We start from the raw sequence: 25086 nt of genomic DNA, 5'->3' as shown, positions 1-25086 counted from the left end.
AAAAAAAAATACATGCATCCATATATAAATATATATCCCTATAGATACATTGAAGGCCTTGGGGACAGTTCAGTTCCAACACTGGTCTGCTCAAGTCTCATTTAAACTTTACTTCCATCCATGACAACGAACTGCATGGGGTAATGGTTCAGTCTGCATCACTCACTGACTTGCCCTGAAAATGACAGAATGTTCTGATCACATGTACATCCACATGAAAATGAGCGTGCTTCAGTGTCTGGAGTGGTTGCCCAGTCTTTATTTTTTAATGTTCTCCTTCCATAGTTCCCCTTTCATGTCTTTGTTGCTCCTCTTTGTATTTAGCAGAAAACTGCAGCTCTCCAGGCAGTGCTAATTGGTTGCTTGTTTGCCACTCATTCCATCTGCAGTGCGCAGCATTCCATGTGTTCACTTCCTCTCAACGAGAATACCATAATGGAATCCTGTTGTCCAAAATGTATTATCGTTTTACCACTGCAAGTTAACTAATACCTTGGTTCTAAACATGAGGGCCATGCTTGAACCTAAACACAATAGTCTATTTACAATATATGAGCAAGATGGACACTTACTGTTAAGCTTAGTATTGGTATTGAAAGCATATGCCCTCTGCATGTTTAGACTGCAGTATATATTTTCTTTTTCTACTTGTTCTTTTAATTTATCGTCAATATGTTGTAGAACTGGCGAGTTTACTTACGAATGAGCCATAGATATCTTTATTCAGCCAATCATAACCATAAAGTACGAGTTACTTACCTTTGGTAACTATGTATCTGGTAGAGATGTTGTCTAGCCGCAGATTCCTTAACTTAGAATATCCACAGGCGTGAGACTGGATCCGGAAAATCTTTTGCAGCAGCACCTCTGCGCGCCAGGAGATGGCGCTACCGACCACGCCCCGACGTCATCCTCGTACATGTTAGCGAGGTCATATAATTCCCTCCCTGCAGAATTACGTCAGTTTTCTTCGGAGAAACTTTTCCGCAGCACAACGCGGAGCCACCAACTAAAAACTGAAAGCATGGGAACAGTGTGCAAGGAACGAAAATTACGTGAATAAGGAAAGGGGATGGTGGGAGACACCATCCTAAAGACAGAATAGATGCCGCCTACACTTAAGTAGAGACTGTGACAAAGAGCCATGCAGACTAAGTGGGACCCCTTCCCGAGTGCGACAAGGGAAGAACATTTCGACAGACAGAAATAGACTGATAGTGCCATGTGGAACTGTACCGTCCAGTAAGAACGGAACACAGAAGGAACAGTCCACTGTAGTAAAAAAAGAGCACAATGGCCTTTCCCCTCTAAAAATATAAGTAGGAAACAGAGCACAACCAACCCTCAAAGAGGATGACCACGTGGAGACCAGGACCCCAAGGCAGCGGTGCAGACTGAAGGGAAGGGAACTGGAGAGGAAAACAAACCTTCCTGTGAGTCAAAGGTACAATATAACAGAAAAGAAGTCCCTCAGCAAAGGTTAACTGTATATGAAACCATGCAGGGGAGTGCAACAACCTGAACCCCCTGAAGATAGACCTGAAGGCAACTGAAGAGCCAGTGGAAAACACCACCAGAAAAGGTCCTCGCAGAACGGGGCAGAAGGGTGGGCATTAAGGAATCTGCGGCTAGACAAAGTCTCTACCAGATACACAGTTACCGAATGTAAGTAACTCGTACATCTGATAGAGACATCCAGCCGCAGATTCCTTAACTTAGAATAGATACCACAGCCCTACCCCAAAGGGAGGTGGGTATGCGACAGGACAACAGAAAACGCCAGGCATGTGATCCGGCAACAGGGTGACAGATAAAGGGGAAAAACCACAGCAGAAAGTCCGACAGAAACCACAGCAGCTCGAAGAGCAGAAGTCACAGGATAGAAGATATCCGATAACATCCAAGAATGGAGCCACACCATACCAGTATAGAAATGACAGGTAGAATGGTATGATCCTCAGAAGAGAGAAAGAGAAGGATTACTCTGCGTTAAATGGTGCACGAAAAGTGCATTAACCCAAGCCTGTAAAGAACTTGGAGATGCAACCAGCGCCTAACAGACTAGGTCACAAAAGGAAGCCGAAAGTGCCAGTGGCAAGAGCCCAAAGGCAAGCCAGTACCTGAACAATGCATTGGAAACAGCCAGCACGACAAGAAAGAACGCCAAGCGCACACCCAACTCCAAAAGGGTAAAGAGGGGCAATAGTATCAACCCCCAACCCACTGAAGCAGGTAGAATATGCCGCCGGCAAATGGCAATAGAAATCTTGAAGTGGCTTACACAGGAACAGAAGAGCGCCTAACCGGGCAGCATAAAGCCAAAGGGAGGAACAACCACAATATATGCTCGCAGACAGTAAGCGATGACCACTGCCATCAGAAGAACCGTCCCACAGGCGTAGCTTGAACAAGAGTAGGCAAATCCGAAGGGAGAGGCCAATAACACAAGTCAACGAATGGTGAAAAGTCTCAGAATCCAAAACCAACACTCCAAAAGACACAGACAGCGTCGAACACCAAAATGGGAGCATATGACAATTGGAAAATCACTCCAGGAAGTAGAAGCAAGAAGGACCTATGGCAACTTGCAACCACCTAAGAAGGACTTCCCGACACATGGAGATATTGGTCCAAAATTCGCAACCACGTCAAGAGGTGGCGACGTAGGAAGAGGAAACCAAGGCAACCACTATGTAGACTAAGAATATGCCGGACCATACCTAGCACATTAAGGGCAGGCAGGAGCCGTTTGCGTAGAGGAACCATGAAACCTCCAAGGAGGTGGATAACCATGGTGAAAGCAGATGGCACCAAGGAAAAACATAGAACAACGAACGGACCTTCAATCGGTGCATAGATCCCACATGATCTCAAGGCCCAGGTGACATAAGTTAGGCTATATAATCGCGTACAAGTACCCCACATGGAGTATGCATACCCCGGGCAACTGGGGACACCTCTTAGGGCAACAAGCCAGGCCAAAAGAATGCAGCAACGAAACTAACCCATGAACAGAGTCCCGGGTCATAATGACATTACCAAGCTCAGCCACCGGCTGAAAACCACAAGCAGAGGACACAGCAACCTGTGGATCACGCCTACAGAAGGCCAACAGGCAACTGAAAGCAAAACGCATCCTTGACCTCATAAAAAGAAAACATAAGGCTCACTGCCTATGTTAAACACAGAGCGCATCTAAAGGATACAAAATGAAAAAGCACCACCGAAGACAAGCCTAACAAGACTTACAAGGGAGGGCGAAAGTCTGCCAGCAGCCGGTGAACCGTCGACTTGGCTTTAGCATCAAAGAGCAAAGCATCAAAGAGCAAAACACCAAAGGGTAAATCAACCAAACGTTCCCGGATATTTTCAGGGAAAACACTATCTCGCAGCCAAGCGTGACGCCTTAAGGCAACAGAACTCGCCATGGCTCGGCCCAAAGAATCCGCAGTATATAAGGCTGAACGGATTATGAATTCAGCCAGGTCGCGGCCATCCCGAATGGAGTGAAGGAGATCAGCGCGAGCACCTTCGGAGGTGAAAGTAAGCAAAGTGACTGTAGAGTCCCACAGGGCAGAGGTAGCCCAAGCCAAAACACATACGGTATTTAAGGACCGAAGGGCTGCACTAGTGGATACAAAGACGTTCCTACCCCAGGATTCAAGCCACCTGGACTCCCGAGAGGGAGGAAGCGTTAGAGGGGGCAGAGAAGGAAAGGCAGTCTGCAACACAAACCCCTGCGCATCAGGGTGCACGAAAAGACAGACTGGATCATGTGGGGCTGGGCAGTGGTGGTGCAAAACTGAACATGCCACCGGATCACCTGAAGCAGCTCGGACCCAGGTACCTAAGGGGGCAACAAAGGGAAGCCTCAAAAGGCAAAAGCGGCTCCACATTGCCAGACCCACAGTGGAGGATCTCCAGCAAGGGATCCACTGACAAGGGGGTAGAGGGGGTTTGCATATTCAAAATGTGAGTGGCCGAAGAGACCACTCTCAAAAAAGCTGCACCGTCCTCGGTAGCCCTCCGTGGAAGGGAAAACCGCTCATCAGTGGGGAGGGTTGTAGGCTGACCATCCCAAGACAATGAGGGTGCAACCAATGCCCCACGGAAGGGAGCACCATGGAAGAATTAGAATCCTGACGAGGCTCCTGGGAAGGCGAACAGCCTGCCGGGTCTGGGAGCGCCTGAGGAGGCTCCACAAATTCCAAGGGGTGCAGTGGTAGCACTAGCTCTGGTGACAGCGGGCAGGACGGCGGTGCTGAACCCTCTCCAGAGGCCTCCTTAGACGAATCCAGAACTCTGCGTCGACACGGCGTCAAAATGACACGTGTCGGCGCAGATTGTGCCTCGTCGGAAGCAGACTCGGCAGCCTCCGGCGTTGAGTCGGAGCCGTCCGGTGCCGAAACTATGACAAGCTCCCCCTCTGAAGAAGAGGTCGCCGGGGCCAGCGAGAATCTTCCGGCTCATCTAGAGCAGGCTCCGATTGCGGAGACAGGAGCGGAGGCGGAGCTGAGCCTCCGGCGCCGGGACAACGCCGACCCCCAGCTTCGGACCAGCGACCGTCTGCCCGGAAGGTTGCGGTGTGCTCAAATCAGGGCTATGAGCACGGGCTACCACCTACGGCGCCACAGGTAGGCTCGCGAGGCTATGCAGCACGACAGACGCGCCGGGGGTCGAAGAGGGGGACCCAGGTGCGCCCTAACGACTGCGCGTAGAGGGGTGCCCCAGCCAGGCCGGGCCCTAACGACACCACATCTCCGGCGTTCCTGAGGGGCAAGGGCTTAATTGGCGCTGGGGGTGAACCCACCGGCGAGTCCATCGAAGACCCCAAAAAAAGCGGAGATCCCGAGGACGCCCCAGGAACAGGAGAGGACCCGTTACATAGGTCTCCATTAGGGCCCGAGTCACCCCCACACCCGGAAATGGCGGCTAGAAAGGGGGGGGGTGACAGTCAGGAGTGCACGTCCGGAGAGTTTCGAGAACCAGAGCCCCTGACAACAGAAGGGGAGGTTGATGACCTCAGCGACAAGCGCCTCGACTTACCAAGTGGAGAACGACGGCCCCGGACCCCAGAGGGCGATCGACGGTGGAACCGGACAGTAGAGAGACCCACAGTCGATGATGAGGCCGGGTGGCGAGAAGACTCCAACTGGAACAGCCGTGCCACTAGTAGCTTCATACGGCACCCCTGCCGAGACTTCGGTTTCAGATGTTGGTAGGCTTTACAGTCCGTGGAGTTATGGTGCTCGCCCAGACACCACATACAAATAAGATGTGGGTCTGTTGTGGACATTTGCCGCGAACAAGAATTACAAGATTTGAAGCCCGAAGGCATCGCTCACTGTTCTCGACGTGAAGAATAGAAAATGAGGCCTGAAAACAGGCCAGAGGAGCTCACTCCAGATCCGCGTTGCACGCGGAAAAGAAGTAGACTGGCGTCAGCGTGCCGGAAGGGACTTATATGACCTCGCTGCCGTCACGTACGAGGACGTCAGGACGGGGTCGTGTGGCGCCGTCCCCGGCACGCAGAGGTGCTGCTGCATAAGATTTTCCAGATTCAGTCTCACGCCTGGGGATATTCTAAGTTAAGGAATCTGCGGCTAGATGTCTATAAACAATGATAAAATTCATATATACATGCATACACACGCGCACAAGCCGAAACAAAGCTTGTAGTACAACAGTGCTTTAAGCAGCTAATACAGGAGCAACAAGGATAATTGCTACTTGGTGAGGTTACGCAACTTATACACATCAACAAAAACCTCAAGGGTCCACTATGTTCCCAAGGATGTTTGGATCCACCTCTTAAATCAATATATTGTCCACCCTCAATTTACATTTCCGAATAAATGTATGTATTCTGTTTTAGACAATCTACAATTGTTCTACAACTAATCTATCAAAAGCCACCTAACAGCATACAATTCGAAACAGAATATGAGCTATAAAATGCATCAAATAAATAGATTAAAATGGTTACAACTGCTGAAATTATCTATACCCTTAGAATCTCATGCGTCATTAAAAATCCATTTTACTAATAAAACATGCACACAACCTTTTATTCTAAACGTACAGGGAAATTAATATCTGGTTTAGTAGGTCCTACAACTACTGAGATGTCATCTAGGAAGAAATGCAAAAGACTTATAGCGGCCTACCTATACACCTGGTTAGCCACGCACAATAAAGGTAATAAAGGCATCTGCTTACAGCAAAAAAAATTGGCTGGGAAGTATTGGACTGTAAAATCCTTTAAGTAGGCAAATGCTGGCAGGAATCCAGGCGAAGGCAAGTAGGAGAAATCCACTTCAGCCTCGTGGCTAGATATGCAGGGCAGAATAAAAATTACATGTTTTCTATTCTCAATTGCCAGGCAATTACAGAGTTAACAATGGACAGAGGAATGTTGAAAGGACCATCTCTATGTAAAACTCTTGATGCTAAGTGATCCATATTGAAATATCATGTACAACGTCTTCGCTAGCGGTGGATAGATTTCATCTAGAAAGATCTAAAAAAGGTGATTGTTTATGTTTCAAGTACTTTGCTGTAAGTAAGTCACTTGTACATGACCCAAAATGTAAGCCCAATGATTTTTTTACCAGCAATTTTAACCAGATTCAATAAAGACACTGGATCACTCCACTAGCTTTCTAACCCTAGCATTACCAGTAATAATTTTAGATGGCAAAGCCAAAGTATAATATTGTGCACAGGTTAGGCTCTGTCTTGAGGATGCTGGTCTTAAAAAATATTTTCACTGGATCACATTTGTAAGATGCTGCTCATTAAAAGATGGTGTAAATGTGAAAAGTATGTGAATCTAGAAAAGCTTTCATACTGCAAACACATTGCCGCTGGCATTTCACTATGAACTTCATTCCATGATGTGACAGGCAGCAACGGAATAAATGGCTGGAAGCAACACCACTCCCTTGAAAAGCAATGCCATTCAAAGGCATGACATTAACATGTGTTATCCAAATCAATCCTAATTTGGCCAACAGGCTAATACTACTGGATATGAGGGTAAACTCTTGCTTCATGTGGATAAAGTCATCCTCATACACTGTGCTCTGTGCCATTTCGCCAGTCCAAGGGCTGATGTACCTCCTGGGTTAATGGGCTCTCTCGCCTGGTTTCTCTTAAGAGTGGTTACTGGCTCAAGGCACCATAGTACAGCAGGGAAGGCAGAAGAAATGCAGCTGCCATTAGAGCAAAATCTCAGTGACCTGAACTGCTTTAGTTTCAGCTTAGGAAACTGGGTCAGAAGAAGAGTAGCTTCTCTGCTTCTTGGTGCAGTGTTGTCCTCAATTAATCATATGGTCACCTAGAAATGTTGGCCTAACACGCTACAATAAAGATGTATTTTTGTAGGGGTTGGCATTTTGACTAAAGTAAACAGAAAGCCTTTGTAGATCTTGTGTCATCCAAGATATTTTCCTAGGAGACATAAGCACTGGTGTTTGGCTACTCATTGAGGACCTTGCTGACTTCATTGATCACCTCTCTCACTCCAACACTTACCTTCAGCATGTAAGATGGCTCAGCAAGTTTAGCGATGGCTGTTGGCATCAGCGACCTTTAGGTCACAAGCTTGAATTCCAGCAAACCCAACACCATCTTTCGTCATTCCAAGGCTGTTAAACTGAGTGTGATTAAACAGGGTAAATACAACCCCTTACATTTAGTGTTAAGTAACAGCAAAACTGAACAATCTACAGCAAAATATTATTAGATCTGTAGATGTCAGCATTTTAAATAAACAGATGCATGTTCACAACCTAGAGAAACCACCAACCCACAGATCTCTTTGGAATTACGTAGACTTCAGCACTACTAGGCCGCGCAACTGGCAGAGAGCATGTTTCATAAATGTAATGTAAATGTATGCAGGTACCTACAAGGCATGCTCTGCAACCTTAATTGCCTTATAGGCATGCAAAATGGCTTGGAATATTTAATGCTTCCTCATTATATCTCCTAAGATGTGCAGATCATGAATTTGACAGCCGGAAAGGTCAACCTGACCTTCCAGCCTTCTCAGGTCTGTAAAATGAGGACCATTAAATGAGGTAAAAGTAAGCAGGAGGATCAGTCTGCGGAACTGTATTTTAAAAATTTTGTTGATGAAATCTCGAGTTCATTTTAAGGCCAAAGAGTTCACTGGAGACCAACTTGAGAATGGTAAGCATCTGGCAGGCTAAATGAGACGAGTGGAGGGTGGGGGGCAAAGGCTGGCAATATGGATGGCATCCGAGCTCCCACTATTTTCTTTTGTCTCTTCAACTTCAGTCTCTCTTCCTATATTAAGCATCTACATGAAGTACTTTGTCATAATGTGTCTCTAAATGCTAGTCATGGTTACTGATTGCTGGTTACTTAAGGCGTGTTGGAGTTGCTGGGTTGGTAGGGAATGTCCCTTACCTGCATGGAAACAAACATGAAGAAAGCAACTAAAAGCTAGAGACTAAAAAGTAAGTCCTATCAAGGCGCTTCTTAGCAGGAACAAAGCACTGAGAACGAATAAACCACAGTGACACACCCTTGTTCTTTTCAAGCTAAAGTCTGTGCAAACATCACAAAGCATACTCTAGACTTCCCCCCTGAGTGTTTCCACAGGCCTGTGGAGGCTGTCACATGCCTGCAAACCAAATACATTCGCTTTCTGCACTGAAACTGCAAAAAGTGAAGTTTGATCCATTCGCCTACTGTTAAACTTCAGTCTAGACATACCAGGTAGCCTGCCCTACTCCTATGGGCCTTTCTGAGGAACTGTCCTCCAAGATGTAAGTTCCATTCTTAATGGGAAGCCCTGCCTCAGGAACAGTCAGTCCTCATTGGAATAGGGTCCCAGAGGAATAAAGGCAGCTGTGTCTAATAGAATTTTGAGTAGAAGGTGGGACTAACCTTAAGAGGCCAATCCCCATTAGCGCATAATGGATTTTGCAGCCCAGTTTATGGTGGCTCCATGCAATGAGGGTCACAGCTTGGTACTGGATTAGACAGTCAACTTTGCTTCCTTCAGACAGGACTGGTTCACAACGTGGACAGAACTGGTAGGCTTTAGAGAACAGATTACTATAATGGAGATTCAGAGTTCCCACAGCAAACAAGCTATTCAGAGATCCAGACCAAAGAACTGGAAAAATTCCAGACAAAGGGAGGGGAAACAAGTAGGTTCGGGGTGGTAAAGTCTCAATGGATATGAGGGCAGGGTAGCAGATGAGTTTGTAGGTTCCAGGGGGCTGGAAGTTCCAGGATGGGGATGGTGGACTCTTGCATTCAAGATTGTGCAAGGTGAAAAGTTACATCCAGAATAAACAATAGCGATTTTTAGATCTTTGCATAACAAAGATTGGCTGTTAGATCCAAGGGAAAAAACGGGAACCTGCAAGTGCAGGAGACAGTATGAGAAGCATTAGATCAATAAGAGGCAAGGAGGGCAAGTGGGTTGATTGAGTTAAGTGGTGTGGGTGTAGTAACTTTTCGGGGAACGGGTCGCTCAGGGAACAAGAGGCAGGAACTGAAAGTCAAAGGAAGGTACTTTACTGGTGGGCACGGTTATGTGTGAACATGCAATATTTTTCACCAAGGACATTTTCTTTTTGTAAAACTTTGGTTTTGTGTGGCAGGCTTCTTCCATAATACATACACATTACATATAACTCAGACAACATTGTTTGCCAACATGAAAGCACTAATTCTTTAGAGTGTATGAGAGACATAGTACTTAGAAAACTAATATTCTGAATGGTGCTAAACATGCGTGCAAGATTGCAATACTATTTTCAGACATATTCAGAGAAGATATTAGACATGCAAACAAAACAGAGAACTGAAAACTTTCTCTCAAAGCTGCTGGGCTACATGCAGTGATTTTTGCTACAAGGCCACCTTGCTTAGAACTAATCAACCTTGGATAATAGAAATGGCTATATTTGCCTGCCTTCAGTGTGCTTCTGTAACACAGGCATTGCTAGTGTTCTGGAGCAAATATTTAACAAACTGCAGGAGTATCCGCTCTCCATACACGATCATTGGAGGAGAAAGTATGAGAGGATGTGAGAAGTTAGGAGAGTCGCACACAAGGACTGATTGCTAAGGAGGGCACGCTGAAGTGTAGTTATCAGACTGCAGACCCAAGTAGCTTTATAAGTTATGCAGGGACGATTACACTGTTCGGCGTAGCAATAATAAGGAATAACCCTTTAGCCAACATAGCAATCATGAGGCTCCATGTGTAGATATTAGGCAGGGACCAGACTAACTGAATAGGAAATGAAGAACAAGTGCTAAAACATGTTTGGGGTTCTCCCAATGTTAATTTTCTTTTATATTAAGACTACTGAGGTTATACGGTTTACCTTCACTCTGATAAACAAGACTTATTGAATAATAAATAATTGTATGCCTTAAAAAATACCAACAACTGCACGTCTATTTATATGGGCTACGGGGGAGTCCATGTAGAGGAGAGTGAGAAACTGGCCTGTTCTTATTTTTCCAGAACAGGGTATGGTGTGCAGTATTCCATTTAGGGCCTAAGATATCTACATGGAGGTTTCCCCATCCCCAAGATATAGAGTTCACAGCACTTGAAGAATGGTATTGTTGTGTTTATACATTCAAAGTGGTTAAATTGGACTTATGCATTTTTAAGTGTTAACAGGTAATTATGCTGTTTTGCCAAAAAGGTTCTGAAAAGACGGGACCAATAAGCTTCTGAGATACCACTGCTGCATTAAGGGCCTCTATTTATTTGCCTACTTTCCTCGTCTCCACCATTTCCTAGAGAGCCCCAGTTGTCTTAAATCAACAATATACAGTTCACATATCTTGAATTGTGGCCCCTGGGTATTCACGTTTAAGTCATTATGGCCAAATGACTCCTTGCAGTCATCTTGGGAGAGTCAGTGACCACAGTCCACTAGCGACTTTGTCAAATTCTATGAGTCATTTCTAAAGGGACTGTCCCTTGCTGCTCCCGAATTGGTTTGGCAATGAAAGCACTGCCGCCTCAATACCTGAATGACTGGAGCTGCTATTTCATACACATAGATACATTTCACAGGTACCTTGCTGTGCTTGGATTTGTTTATTCAAAAATTCTTGCTTTTCAAAAACTTTTCAAAAAAAATATTGTAAGAGTTGGTGAGAATAATGGGCAACATGAATTCCATAAGACGCCCCCACCACTTGCAAAGCCAACAGCCTTGGCTTGCATTTTTAATTATAAAACTTGTCCCATTGGCCAATGCTTGCTTTGTATACATGTATATATAAAAACAGTATGTAATTAATGGGGGGTAGACCTCTGAACATCTCTTTTAACTAACTACCTTTTCCCATTATCCCGAAGCCCTACTTACTTTACCTCATAACAGTAATCATTTACTATTTCCTTGCCATTGACTGTACTTTTTTGCCATTTAAAATTAATTACCCTGAGATTTATGTACCCCAAAATACCGAAACTGAAACATGCCCATGTAGTTGGGTTACTACACGTCTGCAAATGCATTTCAGCACCGCATCAGGGGTAAGAAGAGCTACTTAAATGCAATTACAATACAAAAAAAGTACTTACAGAATTTGAAATAGCGTGGATTACTCTGGAAAATCCTACAGCATTATCCAGCTCCTCCTGGAATGGACAGCATAAAAAATAAGATAAATTGGACAATCCAGACAGCTTCATAAAATGAAAATGTGTAACTTATAAAAATGTTAGTTATGGCAAACAGTGAAGAACAAATTAAATCTTTGTGTGTTAACCTCACGACAGATATTAGGCTAAATGCAGTATTTCATAGCATGGCTAATAAAATATAATTGAGAAGTAAAATCGATATTAAAATGCTTAAAAAAAAAGATTGCTTCGGTTACAAAACCAATATAAGAGTAAAAAAATCAAAATACAGATTTAAACAACTGTTCTCTAAAATATATTGACTATGTGCAGCCAAGATCGGCGTACACTGCAGCAATCTTGAGCCATCAAAATGCTTTAGGAAATAGTAACTGGCGTTGCAAAAAAAAAAAAAAATGCTATGCAGAATTGAAAACTACTTTTTGTGCTTACAAGAGCAAGTAATATATGTCATCCTATAATCTTGTATTAATCAGTTTGAATTATTCTCTTTAAAAAATAAAAAAGATGGGAGGGTAAAATATTAACTATGCCAAAAATAGAATGCCTGAGTTTCCAAAAGTACCTGCAAAAGGGAATCTGACAGAAAAGCAGAGAATTGAGGTGATTTGAAGGGCAAAAGTCAAAATGTGGCGTGGAAAGTATGCCATAATGGCTGGCTTGAAGGCTAATCTCAAATGCCAAACACAAAGGAGCATACCAGGTCAAGGGAGTGCAGTCCAGCTATGAGAAACAACATGTACCAAAATTGAAAGCATGTATGAACACCTGTCAAAGAGGCCCATAGGCTGATAATAAAACCCCATCAGACCAGCCATTCGCTGGAAAATACGTCATGTGAGGGTTTTGTACAGCATTAAATCCAACAACCGACTTAGTGATGACGGTGAAGGACCAGATGTCCGTACTGTAGCCAAGGGACTAAATGCAGGAATATCATGCAGTGCTACAATAATAGTAATTCTGAAAAATTCGACTACTCAGACTCAGACCTAAGTTCCGAAAGACTAAGTGTCAGGATTAAAAGCATAATCTCAAATGCCGCCATATTTTCTTGTACAGCTCCCTAGTTCTCAAAATCAAAAATCACTTTTGACTAAATATCTGCTTATCGCTTTACCCATTCAAGCAAAAGTTAAAATTAAAGTGACAATAAAAAAATAAAATACTATGTAGGGGGTATGGCGGCGGAGTAAGCCATGTCATCCACTCCTCTGCAAAACCAGGCCATCTAAAACTGCGGTAATGGTGCCTCTGGGCCAGCGACCTCTGTGTAGTCCATCTACCATGCTGCGGTAGCAGCCCAGCTCCCATCGACAGATTGCTTCCGGCACAGGAAGTGATCTGGGCACAGCGTGATGGCCCGGATAACCGGCTGCAAGGCAGGCAAGATGGTGGCCTCCTGAACCGCGGGGCTGCAGGCCATGCAGTGCCGCCTTCCACAGCAGCAACGACGTTCTGAGCTGCCTCTTCAGGGCCCCTATGGGTCCAGACAGTAAGCACATTACCTGATTTGGCCCCCCCTCCACTCACACCCATCACCAGTAAGTGGTGACCGGGGTGAGGGGGAGGTGTGGGGGTGGGTCTCCTGGCACTGGGCCACGGAGTGGCACGGGTGGGCTTGGAGTGTTTTCTGTGGCCCGCTCCTGTGCCAGACTTCTGCCCAAAAACTCAGACAGCTGGCGACAACATATTCAATCCACTTTGACTCTAACCCTCTAGAGACTGCAGAAGGACAGTCTTGCCATTGGGGAGGCCTGTAAGGAGACAAGCGGATCAAGATGCTCAACTCCCCGTACGGCCGCTCCATACCTCGCACCCAATTCAACCAGTCAGTGCAGCAGCACTAGGCAAAAGGATAAGGGTCTGCTGGGCATTATGCGGGTCCAAGGCACCCATGTGCCAGATCTCTATACCTACCAGGGGTCTGCATGGTGGTGGTGGGTGGTGCCCACTTTGCACTTGAGCCTCCGGGAGCCTGCTAGAATGAGGACCTGTCACCGGAGACACCTACTAAATGGCGAAGTTGGCCAGCCATCACAATGAGTAGACCAGAGACATTTAGCCCCCCCACCTCCACCGGTCATGGCAACAGCAAGGGGCAAGCGTGACTAGTCAGTGCAGGATATGCTCACCCGCTCCGCACCAGCTGCCTCCAATATCCAGCTCCGGCCTCACAGCAACCCCCACAGTTGGACTCGGAATAAACTCCTGATTTAGAGCAGGCCCTGGTGAACAGAGCTTTCTTAGGCTTCCTGTTCAGCTCACTCAAGGCGTACAATCAAGAACTTAAAAGAGGTCTCACAGGACCTGCGGTAAGTGAGAAAGGACCTTTCTTTGGTGGGTGAATGGATCTCCTCTTTTGGAAGATAAGATGGGAAGAAGTGAAGTGGGGATGCAGAGACAGGAGGTCATACGACGTCACAAACAGCACAATGAACTCCGTGCCGAGGCAAGGACCTTGAGAATAGATCCTGCATAATAGCATTCACCTCAGGGGAATCCCAGTGGGTTACGAGGGCCCTGACATCAAGTGTTATGTAAAGGCACAGTTACGCTCAAACCTAGGATGGGCCGAAGACTCTGAACTGCAGCTCGATAGGGTAAACCAAGTACCCTGGGGGCTCCAACACTTAACCTCCAGACTTCCTGGCATGTGTACATGACTGAGATCAGAGAAGACATCATGCGGAACGCAAGGGTCAAACAACGTATCCACTTCTGGGATCATCAAATCGGGCTCTCCGAAGACATCTCACTCCTCACCCTTCAAAGAGTTCAAACCAGTCACTGAGTTTTTGAACGCTAAAGAGGTGTACCATCAATGGGGGTACCCTTTTCGACTGGTTTTGTAATGGGAGGGTCAACCATCAACCTAAAACACTAAGGGAAGCCTGTCACATTCTTGATTTGCCGCGAGACCCCGCTGCCCGTTCCAGGCCTGGCTCTACCAGGGGCTTACCCACACGGTCACCACACTGGAAATAAGCTGGCAGAGGCAAGAAGCTTCCACAACCTGTCCCAAAAAAAGTATGCTCAGGAGCGCCTAGTGGTCTTGGACAGTCTAGCATTCAGAGCCAGCAAGTCAAGCGTTTGATCAATTACTCGAGCCATAGCTGCCTGGATGCCTCTCATAACATCAGTCTTGTAACATGCAAGGGACTACCCATCTTGCTTAGGTCTGTGGCGGAGGGGGCTCACTGAATCAGTACACCTTCTGAAGAGTGCGCCTTGCTCGACTGATCGGTCCTTGTCCACCATATGACCTTACATTCTTCATGGGCTTGTTAATGTATCAGTTTTATAACCAATGTTGATGGAGTTTTGTTATTATTTGCTCTTACTACTTCACATCTCCCAACCTATTGATATCTGTCTACAGGTCATGGGGCCCAAGTGCCCGCTCTTGTACCGACCCTCTATCCTCCATGGCAGGAATAACCCAGGAGGGGCAGGCTCCAGATCTCTCCTCTTACGCATGTTCCTGGAGCTTAAGGTGACCTGCCTAAATGTACCAGTCCTCAACCAGACAAAACGTGCCGCTGCGCCATCTCTTAGAGCACTTCGGCAGTGACATATGCATCCTACAGGAGGCTCACCCACTCCCCACAGATAAAGGATGAAGACCCACTGGTTTCCCTGCTGATACTGGTCCTCAGGCCCTGCGAAGAAAGGAAGGGGTGGCGATCTTACTCTCCAGGGGTTTCAAAGGAGAGGTCCAGAACAGATTGACAGAAATTATGTGGATGTTTCTTGCCTAACAGTTGAACCTGGGCAACTTTTACTACACTTGCTTCCATCTACGCACCAAACGACCACCCAGATATGTCTATCAAGCCAGCCCTCACATCAGTCTTGTAATCTCCTGAAGTTTCCATATTGGGGGGTGGGGACTTGAACCTAGTTATGGACACCAACCTTTGGCCAATACGGTGACTTTTCAACCCAGGGCCTCTGGTGGTTAGTCGATTGTGGCCATGGGGACTTCCGGCATCTTCTCCACACTAACATGCAAGACGACATACTACTCCGCGGCCCACAAAACCAATGCCTGCATCGACCTCTCTAGCATCCCAGGCGGTTCAAGCCCTTGTTAAAAAATAAAAAAGGACGATATTGCCCCCATGTCCATATCTGATCATGCCCAGCCTCTCCCTGGTGTTACAAGTGGATCATCGCCACACTGGCAGCACAGGGTTAGCCTCCTCAAATCCAAATCGGACGTAGAAGCTCTGCGAAAGGCGATCAGTAACTATCTCTGGGACGACACAGGAGAGACGTCAAACTTCCTTATGGGAGTCTTTGAAGCTTGTGCTCAGAGGGAAGCTGATGGTTATCTCGGCAGCTGTTAATCGTCGCTGGAAAGAAGTAAATGACCTTCGAGCAGAAGGTGCTAGAGCCCATACGTAAGTACACTGGGGCCCCAAAGGTGTAGAGGGGATTCGAAAGTGTGTGCCTGCTCCTCAAGCGCCTGGATCTTGACAGGGCGGAATACACAATGTCACGACTAAAACATACATTTTATCTTGGAAGCAATCGATACAGCTGGATGTTGGCCCGCTGGCTTCGGGCCAAAACCCAGAAAGAATCAAAGTGATGCGTACCAATTCAGGCACCAAAGCGGGCAGGGATGTTCAAATCGCAGCAATCTTCGAAGACTTCTACAGTACACTATACAAATCGCCCGGGGTTAAACCTGCCGACCGTGCGGGATACCAGAGGGTGACTGTACCAGTCACCCCTCTTTCACCACACGATGTGGAGAGTTTGGAAGGACCCATCGGGATAAAACAGGTAATTTTGGCCATCGCCCGTCTGAAACCGATGAAGGCTCCCAGGCCAGATGGCTATTCGCCACAGTTTTATAAAGTTTTCTGCCAAGATCTGGCCCCACTGCTTACATGCCTCTAACTCCTTCGCTGATACCGGATCCATCACAGACACTATGCTGGAGGTTTACATCTCTGCTAATCCACAAGCTGGCAAAGACTAGTCTGTGTGTTAGTCTTATAGACCTATATCACCATTAAATATAGATGCAAAACTATTTACCAGCATCCTGGCCCACTGCCTCAATCCCCTCATGCCTGGCCTGATTGATCCCAAGCTGGCAGGCTTTAATCCCCCCTGTCAGTGTGGGGATAATAGCGCGCACACACATTCTTCATCTGAAGGATAAGATCCACCAATCCTAGAGGGCGGCAGGCTCTTCTTTCCGTTGATGCTGAAAAGGAGTTTTATAGGGTACATCAGCCCTATCTAAGACAATTCGGCCTCGGAAATAGATTCTGGCTATGGGTCGCAGTGTCTACAGTGCCCTATGGGTGTCTAGAGTCAACAGCACCTATCCCAACCCTTCCCTATCCAGAGAGGCACACGACATGGGTGCCCACTCTCCACCCTCTTATTTGCCCTATACATGGAGACCCTGGTACAAAGACTTTGGGTCAATCCAGCTATTACAAGAATTCTCTTTTGGCGGTGATCGCCACCTTATCAGCCTATATGTCAATGATGTGATTCTTGCACTCACTAATCCCGAGTAGTCCCTCCCTGCTATTGTAGCAGAACTTCATTTATTCAGGGAAGTGTGGGGGTTTAAGGTTAATATGCAAAAATCTCAAATCCTTAACCTATCGCTTGCCCAGTCCCAGGAAGCACACCACCACTCATTGCTCCATTCTGATTGGGCAGGGGAGTGCATATCGTATCAAGCTGGCCCGCTTGGTGGCCAAGACAGCAACACTTAACTATGCTGCCATCACTTCCCAGGTCATGTCAGACCAGGCTCAATGGAGTAGCCTGCAGCTGTCTTAGCTGGGTAGGATAGCGGCTGTTAAATTTTACAGTCCTCCCTCGTATTCACTACATCTTTCAGGTCCTCACACTTTCTCCACCAAAACACACACTATGGTGCCTGCAGCTAGGAATCAACCCGTTCATCTGGGATGGGAAGCAACCGATCTCTACAGGCAGCTACTCTATCACATGACACGAGAGGGTGGCCTCCATGATCGTGCGTTATTTCCTATGGTTTCTGGTGGAATGGTGCAGACCAGCCTCCGAGAAGCATTGGTGCTTTATGGACCAGGCTGTGGCGGGCTCCCACATATGGAAAGAGCCCTGGCTCCCCAAACATTGAGCATGGGCTCTTCACAAGTGACTGACTCTGCATTCAGAATCTGGGATGCAGTGGTGGCCAGACTGACATCCTTCCCAAAAGACACCAATATTAGCTAAGCCTGACTTTACCCCAGGGATGCACAAAGAGGGGTTCTGACGATGGATGGCAGCTGCAAGCGCATAGGCTGCCTGGTCGATAAACAAGGGTTTCATCAAATGAAGGATTATTAGGATCTAGAAGAAGCAGATCGCATCTAATATGTATAAATCCAGTACTGGGTGCTGCAGCGTACCATTACACTTTACTGAGTGTCCCCTTATGCCTTGTGAAATAAGGGTTTTCCTTATGAAAATTAACAGACGGCTTAATACGGAGATCTATGCTCTACTGGGTGGGGTGGCACCACTGGCCAGGAAAGCGGGGCAGAAGAGGTGAAAGGCTGAACTAAATAGAGCCTTACCCATCATGGAGAGGGAGGACATCTACTACTGGGCCTGCATACTGTTCACATAAGGCAAGCACACATGCGTCATAAAATAGTCTTTTACTGGTACTTTACACCAGCAATGCTCCACACTTGGAGCCCAGAGAGCCGGAAAGATTGCTGGAAGGGATGTGGGGGGGATGGGCACCCTGGTCTACCTTCTCTGGCACTGCCCTAAACTAGTCGGATTTTGGTATTTTATTCTAGCGGACATAGATAAGGCATTCAATACCACGATCCCCAGATCCCGGCCTTCACTATCCAGGGCTTTCCAATCATTTGACCTCACCCTTGCACTCACTGAGGAGGAGGGGGGGGGGGAGGGGGGGGGGAAGAGTTAAATGGCCTTGGCCATAGTAGTAGCCCACCAAGTCCTTCTCTCAGCATGGAGCACCGATAGTGTAGCTCCATAAACTATGACTATGATTCATTCTGGGGATGGAAAAACTCTCCCTAGCGGTTGACTCCAAAGGTGAAGCACACCCTGACCTGTAGGCGCCATTCATCATTACCCTGTCCCCCAAATTCAATGAGCAGACCAGTCAGACTTAACTGAAACTGCTGTGCTGGCTTCCCATGACAGGGACACCTGAAAGTCCATCCCAGCTCAAAGCACTACATACCAATACACACTCTTGCAGTCCCAAAACATGAGCCAATAGTCTGTACTCAAAGGTCACTGCAACTAACTCTTTCAAAGGAGTTAGGGTGTGTGTGTGGGGGGGGAGGGGAGGGGGGATGTTCATGGGATGTTCCGATTTAAAACGAGCCTTAAAACGCTGCAATCCCCGGGGTTGTAGGAGAACAGCTGTGTCAAGTTTAATTCTAGCTGTGCATTACTGACGCTGCAGAACCCACGGTTGAAGGTGGACAGTCCTGTAAACGAATGTTCTACTATGGCCATAAATAAACAGAACATGTAAAAGGCAGGATGTTGTGCTATTTCACCTGCAAATCTACAATATTAAGTTATATAAAAAGTTACTATTGTTGTCATGTTCCTACACCAAATATACACTGCAATGGAGCAGGTCTGGTCCTCCTATTTGGGTCCAACATGAAGCAGTTATGGTTTTCATTTAACTATTTTTGTTCTTACTGTACAAAAGAAAGGATTATGGTTAGAGTGAGACTACTCGTGTCAACTTGAAGCATCAAGCTCTTAAATTGGACTTCGTCAAAATGGCAGAGCTGTGCGCAATCCTGCTTATTTAATGTGATACATAAGGATGCTTTAAATGCACAAATTCATTTTTTTTTAAATTAATTTGAGGCTGATTTAATTTGGAACTCTTGTACTTTCAGATTTAAAAAGAAGGATCATATTGTGTCCATGTGGCAGGGACACAGGGTATCCTGTGAGAAAGAAAACAATTGCAGCTTCCAGAAAAAGCCGGCTTAAGCATTGTGTTCACATATATGGAGGTTCCGGGTCTTGAATGAGGACTCAAATGACAGGTTTGCTATTTGGCTCGGAGGTAACACTAAGGCCCTGCATATCATGCTGGTAATATGCAGAAAAGGAAACCCATGTTTAATACTTCCTGTCAGGAAAACTGTAAATGAAGGTTGCAACCAACAAAGTTGCCTAGATAATAAAAGTATATTTCGATACAAATGTAACAGTTTAAATGTAAATGTAAATGTAAATGTAAATGTAGTATACTTGTAAAGCACACAGCTGCCCCAGCAACGGGGCGTCCCGGCGCTGTATAACTCTGGGGAACCCGTCCTGGCTTTCCCTGTGGGATGGTCCCTTGCTGGGAGTCCCCAAGGTGGAGCCAGGCCTCCCCGGAATTGGTGGGGCCGTTGTGGAGATTAGGCAAGCTAATGCCCAGAGCTGCCGAGTGGAACCCCTGATTAGAGTAAGCACCGAAGCGAGAATTATCGAGTCCGCTGACCAAGGTCCACAACCCTGCCGCGTCGGGAATTGAACCCTGGTCCCAGGCTGACTTCTGCTCTCGGGCCTGCCGCCTCTAACCAGTGAGCCACACTACTCCACTACCGAGTGTTAAGATGAAAACCTGTATATGTATTATACAATTGAACAAAATGGATGCCCGTGCGAAAATAAGAAATGCCAATAAAAAGATTTTGCAAAAAAAAAAAAGAAGGTTGCAATCAAGACCCAAAAGGTATCCTATCCTGAAACGCCAGATGACATGCAATGATGGGTGAAGGCTGCTGCCTGGGATTTTTTGACTTATTTCACCGCTCTTATGCAATGATGGGGAATTCCATTCTCAAGGTCTTGCAGATTTTAAAACTGATAGGTATGCCTCTTATGTGGAGAAATCACACAGAACATTAAAAAACTGCAACTAGGACTATGGACCCCCATGGAAAGTAAAGGGAAGCCTGCATTACATCATCATTAAGTCCTTTGAAGCATATTCTGGTAGCATCCTTCCCATTTAATGACCTTTATAGATAAGCTATTTAGTGTAATCATGGACCTTGTTTTGAAGGCATTTTATATTCTATCTACAAGAATGATCCTAATCCTCACGTAAAACGCTCCGATACCTCCGGGTCTAGCCAGCGCTATATAAAACTCTGCAAATAAATAAATAAAATGACCTACTGGTTAAAGGGACAACACTATTGTTGCTCAAAAGTATTACACATTTAAAGGTGAGGTTTTACATCAAATGGTGGGTGACCGGGCTTTATATTTTATACATTTCAACAAAAATGTTTTAACTGTATCCAGGTTTAAGCACAGCGGGGTTAAATTTGATGCAGATAGCTTCAGACAGATCAGCTCTTTCGTCAGTAGGTAGTTCTAGCATTTTGCTAAACTGAAAACTATCTCCCTATACCATCTCAACAAACGAGCCCTAGTAGAGGGGATAGTGAAGAATGCCATAATAAAACTACTGCATCTGCCAAAATGCCATGTTCATAGGCAGAGGGCATTAAAAGCTGGATATTGGTGCTTCTGGTCATCGGCTGACCACGCTCCACACGTCAAAGGTTGTGCTTTTTAGGATTTTTTTTTGTCAGGTTGGGACAACTGCGGAAAAGCTAATGTAAAAATTCCTAGCTACAGAGAAGAAATGTTTCATTTCTATGAAGGAAGGAGGCGCGGCTTCTGCATGCATATCTTTCTACTCTGTGTCAGAGCAGTTAGGGCTCGAGTCGGGGGTACACGGGGGTACACGCAGGTACACGCAGGAGCCCTGGGACCCGATCCCTCCACAACGCCGACGCCTGGAGCGCTGCCGCAATGGGAATGTCATGGCTTGATTGAAGGTATTGAGTCGGGCTGGATCAACGCCACATTCCCGTTGGACTGTGAAACACAAAGCTTCAAAATGGCAGATAATGAAGGTACAGATTAAACAACCACATTGACCTCTTTGAGCGCCCGCTTTAAAAGGCTTTTACCGGCCGTATTTCTTGTCAATGCAAAATAACTTTTGTTGCCATGATCCGTGTTCTTGCCTTGCGACGATCATTTACTAATAGTCGCCTGACCCTAAGATGGCGGCTGAAGTGAGTGGAAGGCTCTTTTTACACCAAATCAGTTGAAAACGTCTGCGGTGACCCACTAAGATCTGCTAGCAGGTCCGGTCCTCCCGCTGTACGATTTCTTTAACTTAATCCAGATGGATGCAGCAGTTTTCCCTCACTCATCCAGAAGCGGGTTGCCTGACCCTAAGATGGCGACTTTCGTCTAGTTTGTGTTCCTGAAGTTCGTTCCCCATCACGCTGACCCATCATTCCCATACACAAGCTTCCCTCTCTGTTGCTCTACCGCTATCAAGGGAATCCCACACAATTCCAACATCCCTGAGTGGATCAAGCTTTTGAAACTGCCTGACAGCATATTAGTGACTGCTTATCTGGTTCCAGGAATTTCTCCAACCAAACAACCCACCAGCAAGACTCTGCCTGCATCCATTTTATACAGGTTGGAATGAGAGCTGCGCACGTAACCGGTCAGATCCGCTCAGCAACCCTTATGATACCAAAAAGTATCCAACAAGGTCGCAAATTGACATCGCGTCAGCCAAACAGGGCCAAGCACATGACGAAGAGGTACAATATACTCGAAGACTCAAAGACTTACCTGTCATGACCGAAATGGCAACGCAGAAAGACTTTTAAAAGAAACTGTGCTCTGAGACTGAGCAATATGGCCGAAGCCCGGTGGAGCTGCCTAGACAGCTATAGAGGAGATCAGCCCTGGTTCACCCCCTTGGCCGTCACCTACCCAGCCGGACTTGGGACACTGTTTCTCCCTGTCTCCCTGCTGTGTCCCCCTCCTCCCCCTTCTTCTGACTAATTACTGTCACATTGCTTCTCTTTTCCTTATGTCTTACTATGCTCTTGTAACGTAGGTAATTTGAAACTTGTAACTCGCTCGGAGATTGAGCAATATGGCCAAAGCCCGGTGGAGCTGCCTAGACAGCTATATCGGAAAACCACGATGGGAGCACACTGCTAGCCTCTCCTCCGGATCGCCCTTCTGCATTGTGGTATATTCAGTGCGTATAACTTTAAGAGTTTCAAAAAAAGTTTGTGTGTGATTCACCAAAGTTGGTGCAAGTAAGTACTTGAATTTCCAGCATCTCTAGACACGAGACATGGCTCATGTTTCGGGATAGTATCCCTCATCAGTAGAGAAAAGTTCTGGGGTGATTGAGAAGGCCGCCAAACAACCGTCACAGGCCTCAATGCCTCTTAGGCGCGCAGGTGCATCTCCAAAAGCTCGTCAGCTTAGGGGCTCACGGGAGCCCTTTAACAGGAAAACCACGATGGGAGCACACTGCTAGCCTCTCCTCCGGATCGCCCCTCTGCATTGTGGTATATGCAGTGCGTATAACTTGAAGAGTTTCAGAAAAAGTTTGTGTGTGATTCACCAAAGTTGGGGCAAGTAAGTACTATACCCTTGTAAGTAGTAAGTAGTATACCCTTGGCCGTCACCTACCCAGCCGGACTTTGGGCACTGTTTCTCCCCGTCTCCCTGCTGTGTCCCCCTCCTCCCCCTTCCCCTTATGTCTTACTGTGCTCTTGTAACGTATGTAATTTGAAACTTGTAAGTCGCATATCCTCATGTAAAGCGCTCTGATACCTCCGGGTCGAGCCAGCGCTATATAAAACTCTTTAAATAAATAAAATAAATAAATATGGTCTCTGGCCTCACTAAAATATTACTTATGCCACTTCACTGGCTACTGGATCATGACTGGATTGCTCAAAGTAGGATATTGGTTGTATAAAAGCTTGAACTTTGCACCTCATTATCTAGCCAACCGCAAACATCCCTAACCACCACCTAGGTAGTTATGAAAATCAAAAACGTTTTGCATAGACTGTTAAGATCAAGACTGGGGGGGGGGGGGGGGGAGGGCCACACACAATTCTGTATTGCTTCGATTTTAGAAGGGCGTTTAGAACACATTTTCTGGGTAACCCTGAAAGCCCAGTCCAAAGAAACACAATGGGGTACTGAGCACAATATAAATGTAATGAATCAATACATTTCAATGGTACGCAACATCACAACCCACAAAAATGTAGAGTAGAGCACAAGATGGCATAACTTGAACCCACTGTTGACGGCTATACTACCTCTGGTAGTATAAGCGTACTTCAACAGCTAGGCATTACCAAGTGTCTTACGCTACTGCAAAACCACATGACTGACAGCAAAGACTACAAAAAAGAGTGGTAAGTAGCATTTTTCAACATTTTACTTCAAATCTTTTTATAATTGTTTGAAATCGTTTTAGATTCAATAAAATGAAACCATGGATTATAGCAACACGAGACCTAGTTCATTCATCTTTTCTGGAGCACCAAAACAAGCAACAAGAGCCTCATTCATTTCAAGACTCTTTTACAACTTTCGCACATTTCACTCTCCTATTCCTGCATTCAGTCTGTATTTTAATCTCAATTAATCTCCAACTCAGTCCCCATTCATGATTTGTATTCATATTTTGTTTAACTCTTACTGTATTAGGGAGCAACAATCAAGCATCCATACTTGTTTTTGTAGAACTCAATAAATCCCATTTGTTCCTTTGGTCATTCTTTAAATTTGCTAAAGACCATGGAAAATGTTTATTGATAAGACTGAGTTTATTTTAGCGTCTTGTATTCTGCAACGTTTACCAAACAATTTCCCCATTTTAACAGAGTGCATCAATGCACTTAATAGTCCTCACTGTACCCAAATGGAATTCAAAAGTAATACAATTGCTCTGTAAATATTTTACTTTTTAAGACCCACAACACATACCTGTTCCCTTGCTTGCCTCTGTTGCTCTTTTCTTTTACGTTCTTCTTCATCAACCTTACTAATAATGATGTAGCGTTCATTCTAAATGAAAACAGCTGTGTTAGTTATCACATAAATGAATTACATAGTGAAAAAGAAAGGTTTTATTGCTCTAATTAGCAAACCAAGTTTGTGTAACAGTGGTGTGAGACAAGAATTACTCTGGTGCTATGCTTGAATAAGCTGTAAATCAAGTTAAAGAATTCAGCTTCAGTGTACCAACTGGTATAACTGACAATTGAATTGTTAAGTATGGGATTTCTCCTGGTCCCCTCAGAACAGCTGTAGGTTAGGCAAAGTCGACAGGTATGGTAAGGTTAGTTTGCAAGGATGTACAGATGGGGGAAATATCCTCTCAATCCTAAAATGAATAAGCTTCCTCCAGTTCCTATTGCTTTTACTGCAGTGATATCCTCTGGCTAATACAGTGAGAGGAAGACTGTATTTTACAGGTCGATCCTACACATACTAAATAATCATACTTTTGGAGAGAGAAAATGTGTACATCAACAATTATGTAATGT

General features: G+C 45.7%; 1 protein-coding gene across 2 annotated transcripts in view; it reads right to left on the bottom strand.

Annotated features, from left to right (window-relative positions):
• The window catches only part of PARN (poly(A)-specific ribonuclease), a 637089-nt gene that overhangs the window by 448998 nt on the left and 163005 nt on the right, over positions 1-25086 (bottom strand). For both annotated transcript variants that reach the window (XM_078663093.1, XM_078663092.1), the window contains exons 11-12: positions 24524-24604; positions 11600-11656 (exon numbers count right to left, since the gene is read on the bottom strand). In XM_078663093.1, coding sequence (XP_078519219.1) covers positions 11600-11656; positions 24524-24604 — 138 coding nt within the window. The remainder of the gene's footprint in view (positions 1-11599; positions 11657-24523; positions 24605-25086) is intronic.

This window comes from Lissotriton helveticus, chromosome 10, assembly GCF_964261635.1.
Source record: "Lissotriton helveticus chromosome 10, aLisHel1.1, whole genome shotgun sequence".
In the NCBI taxonomy this organism is placed as follows: Eukaryota; Metazoa; Chordata; class Amphibia; order Caudata; family Salamandridae; genus Lissotriton; species Lissotriton helveticus.
Note: the sequence above shows the minus strand (reverse complement) of the source record. Positions and strands in the feature narration are given on the sequence as shown.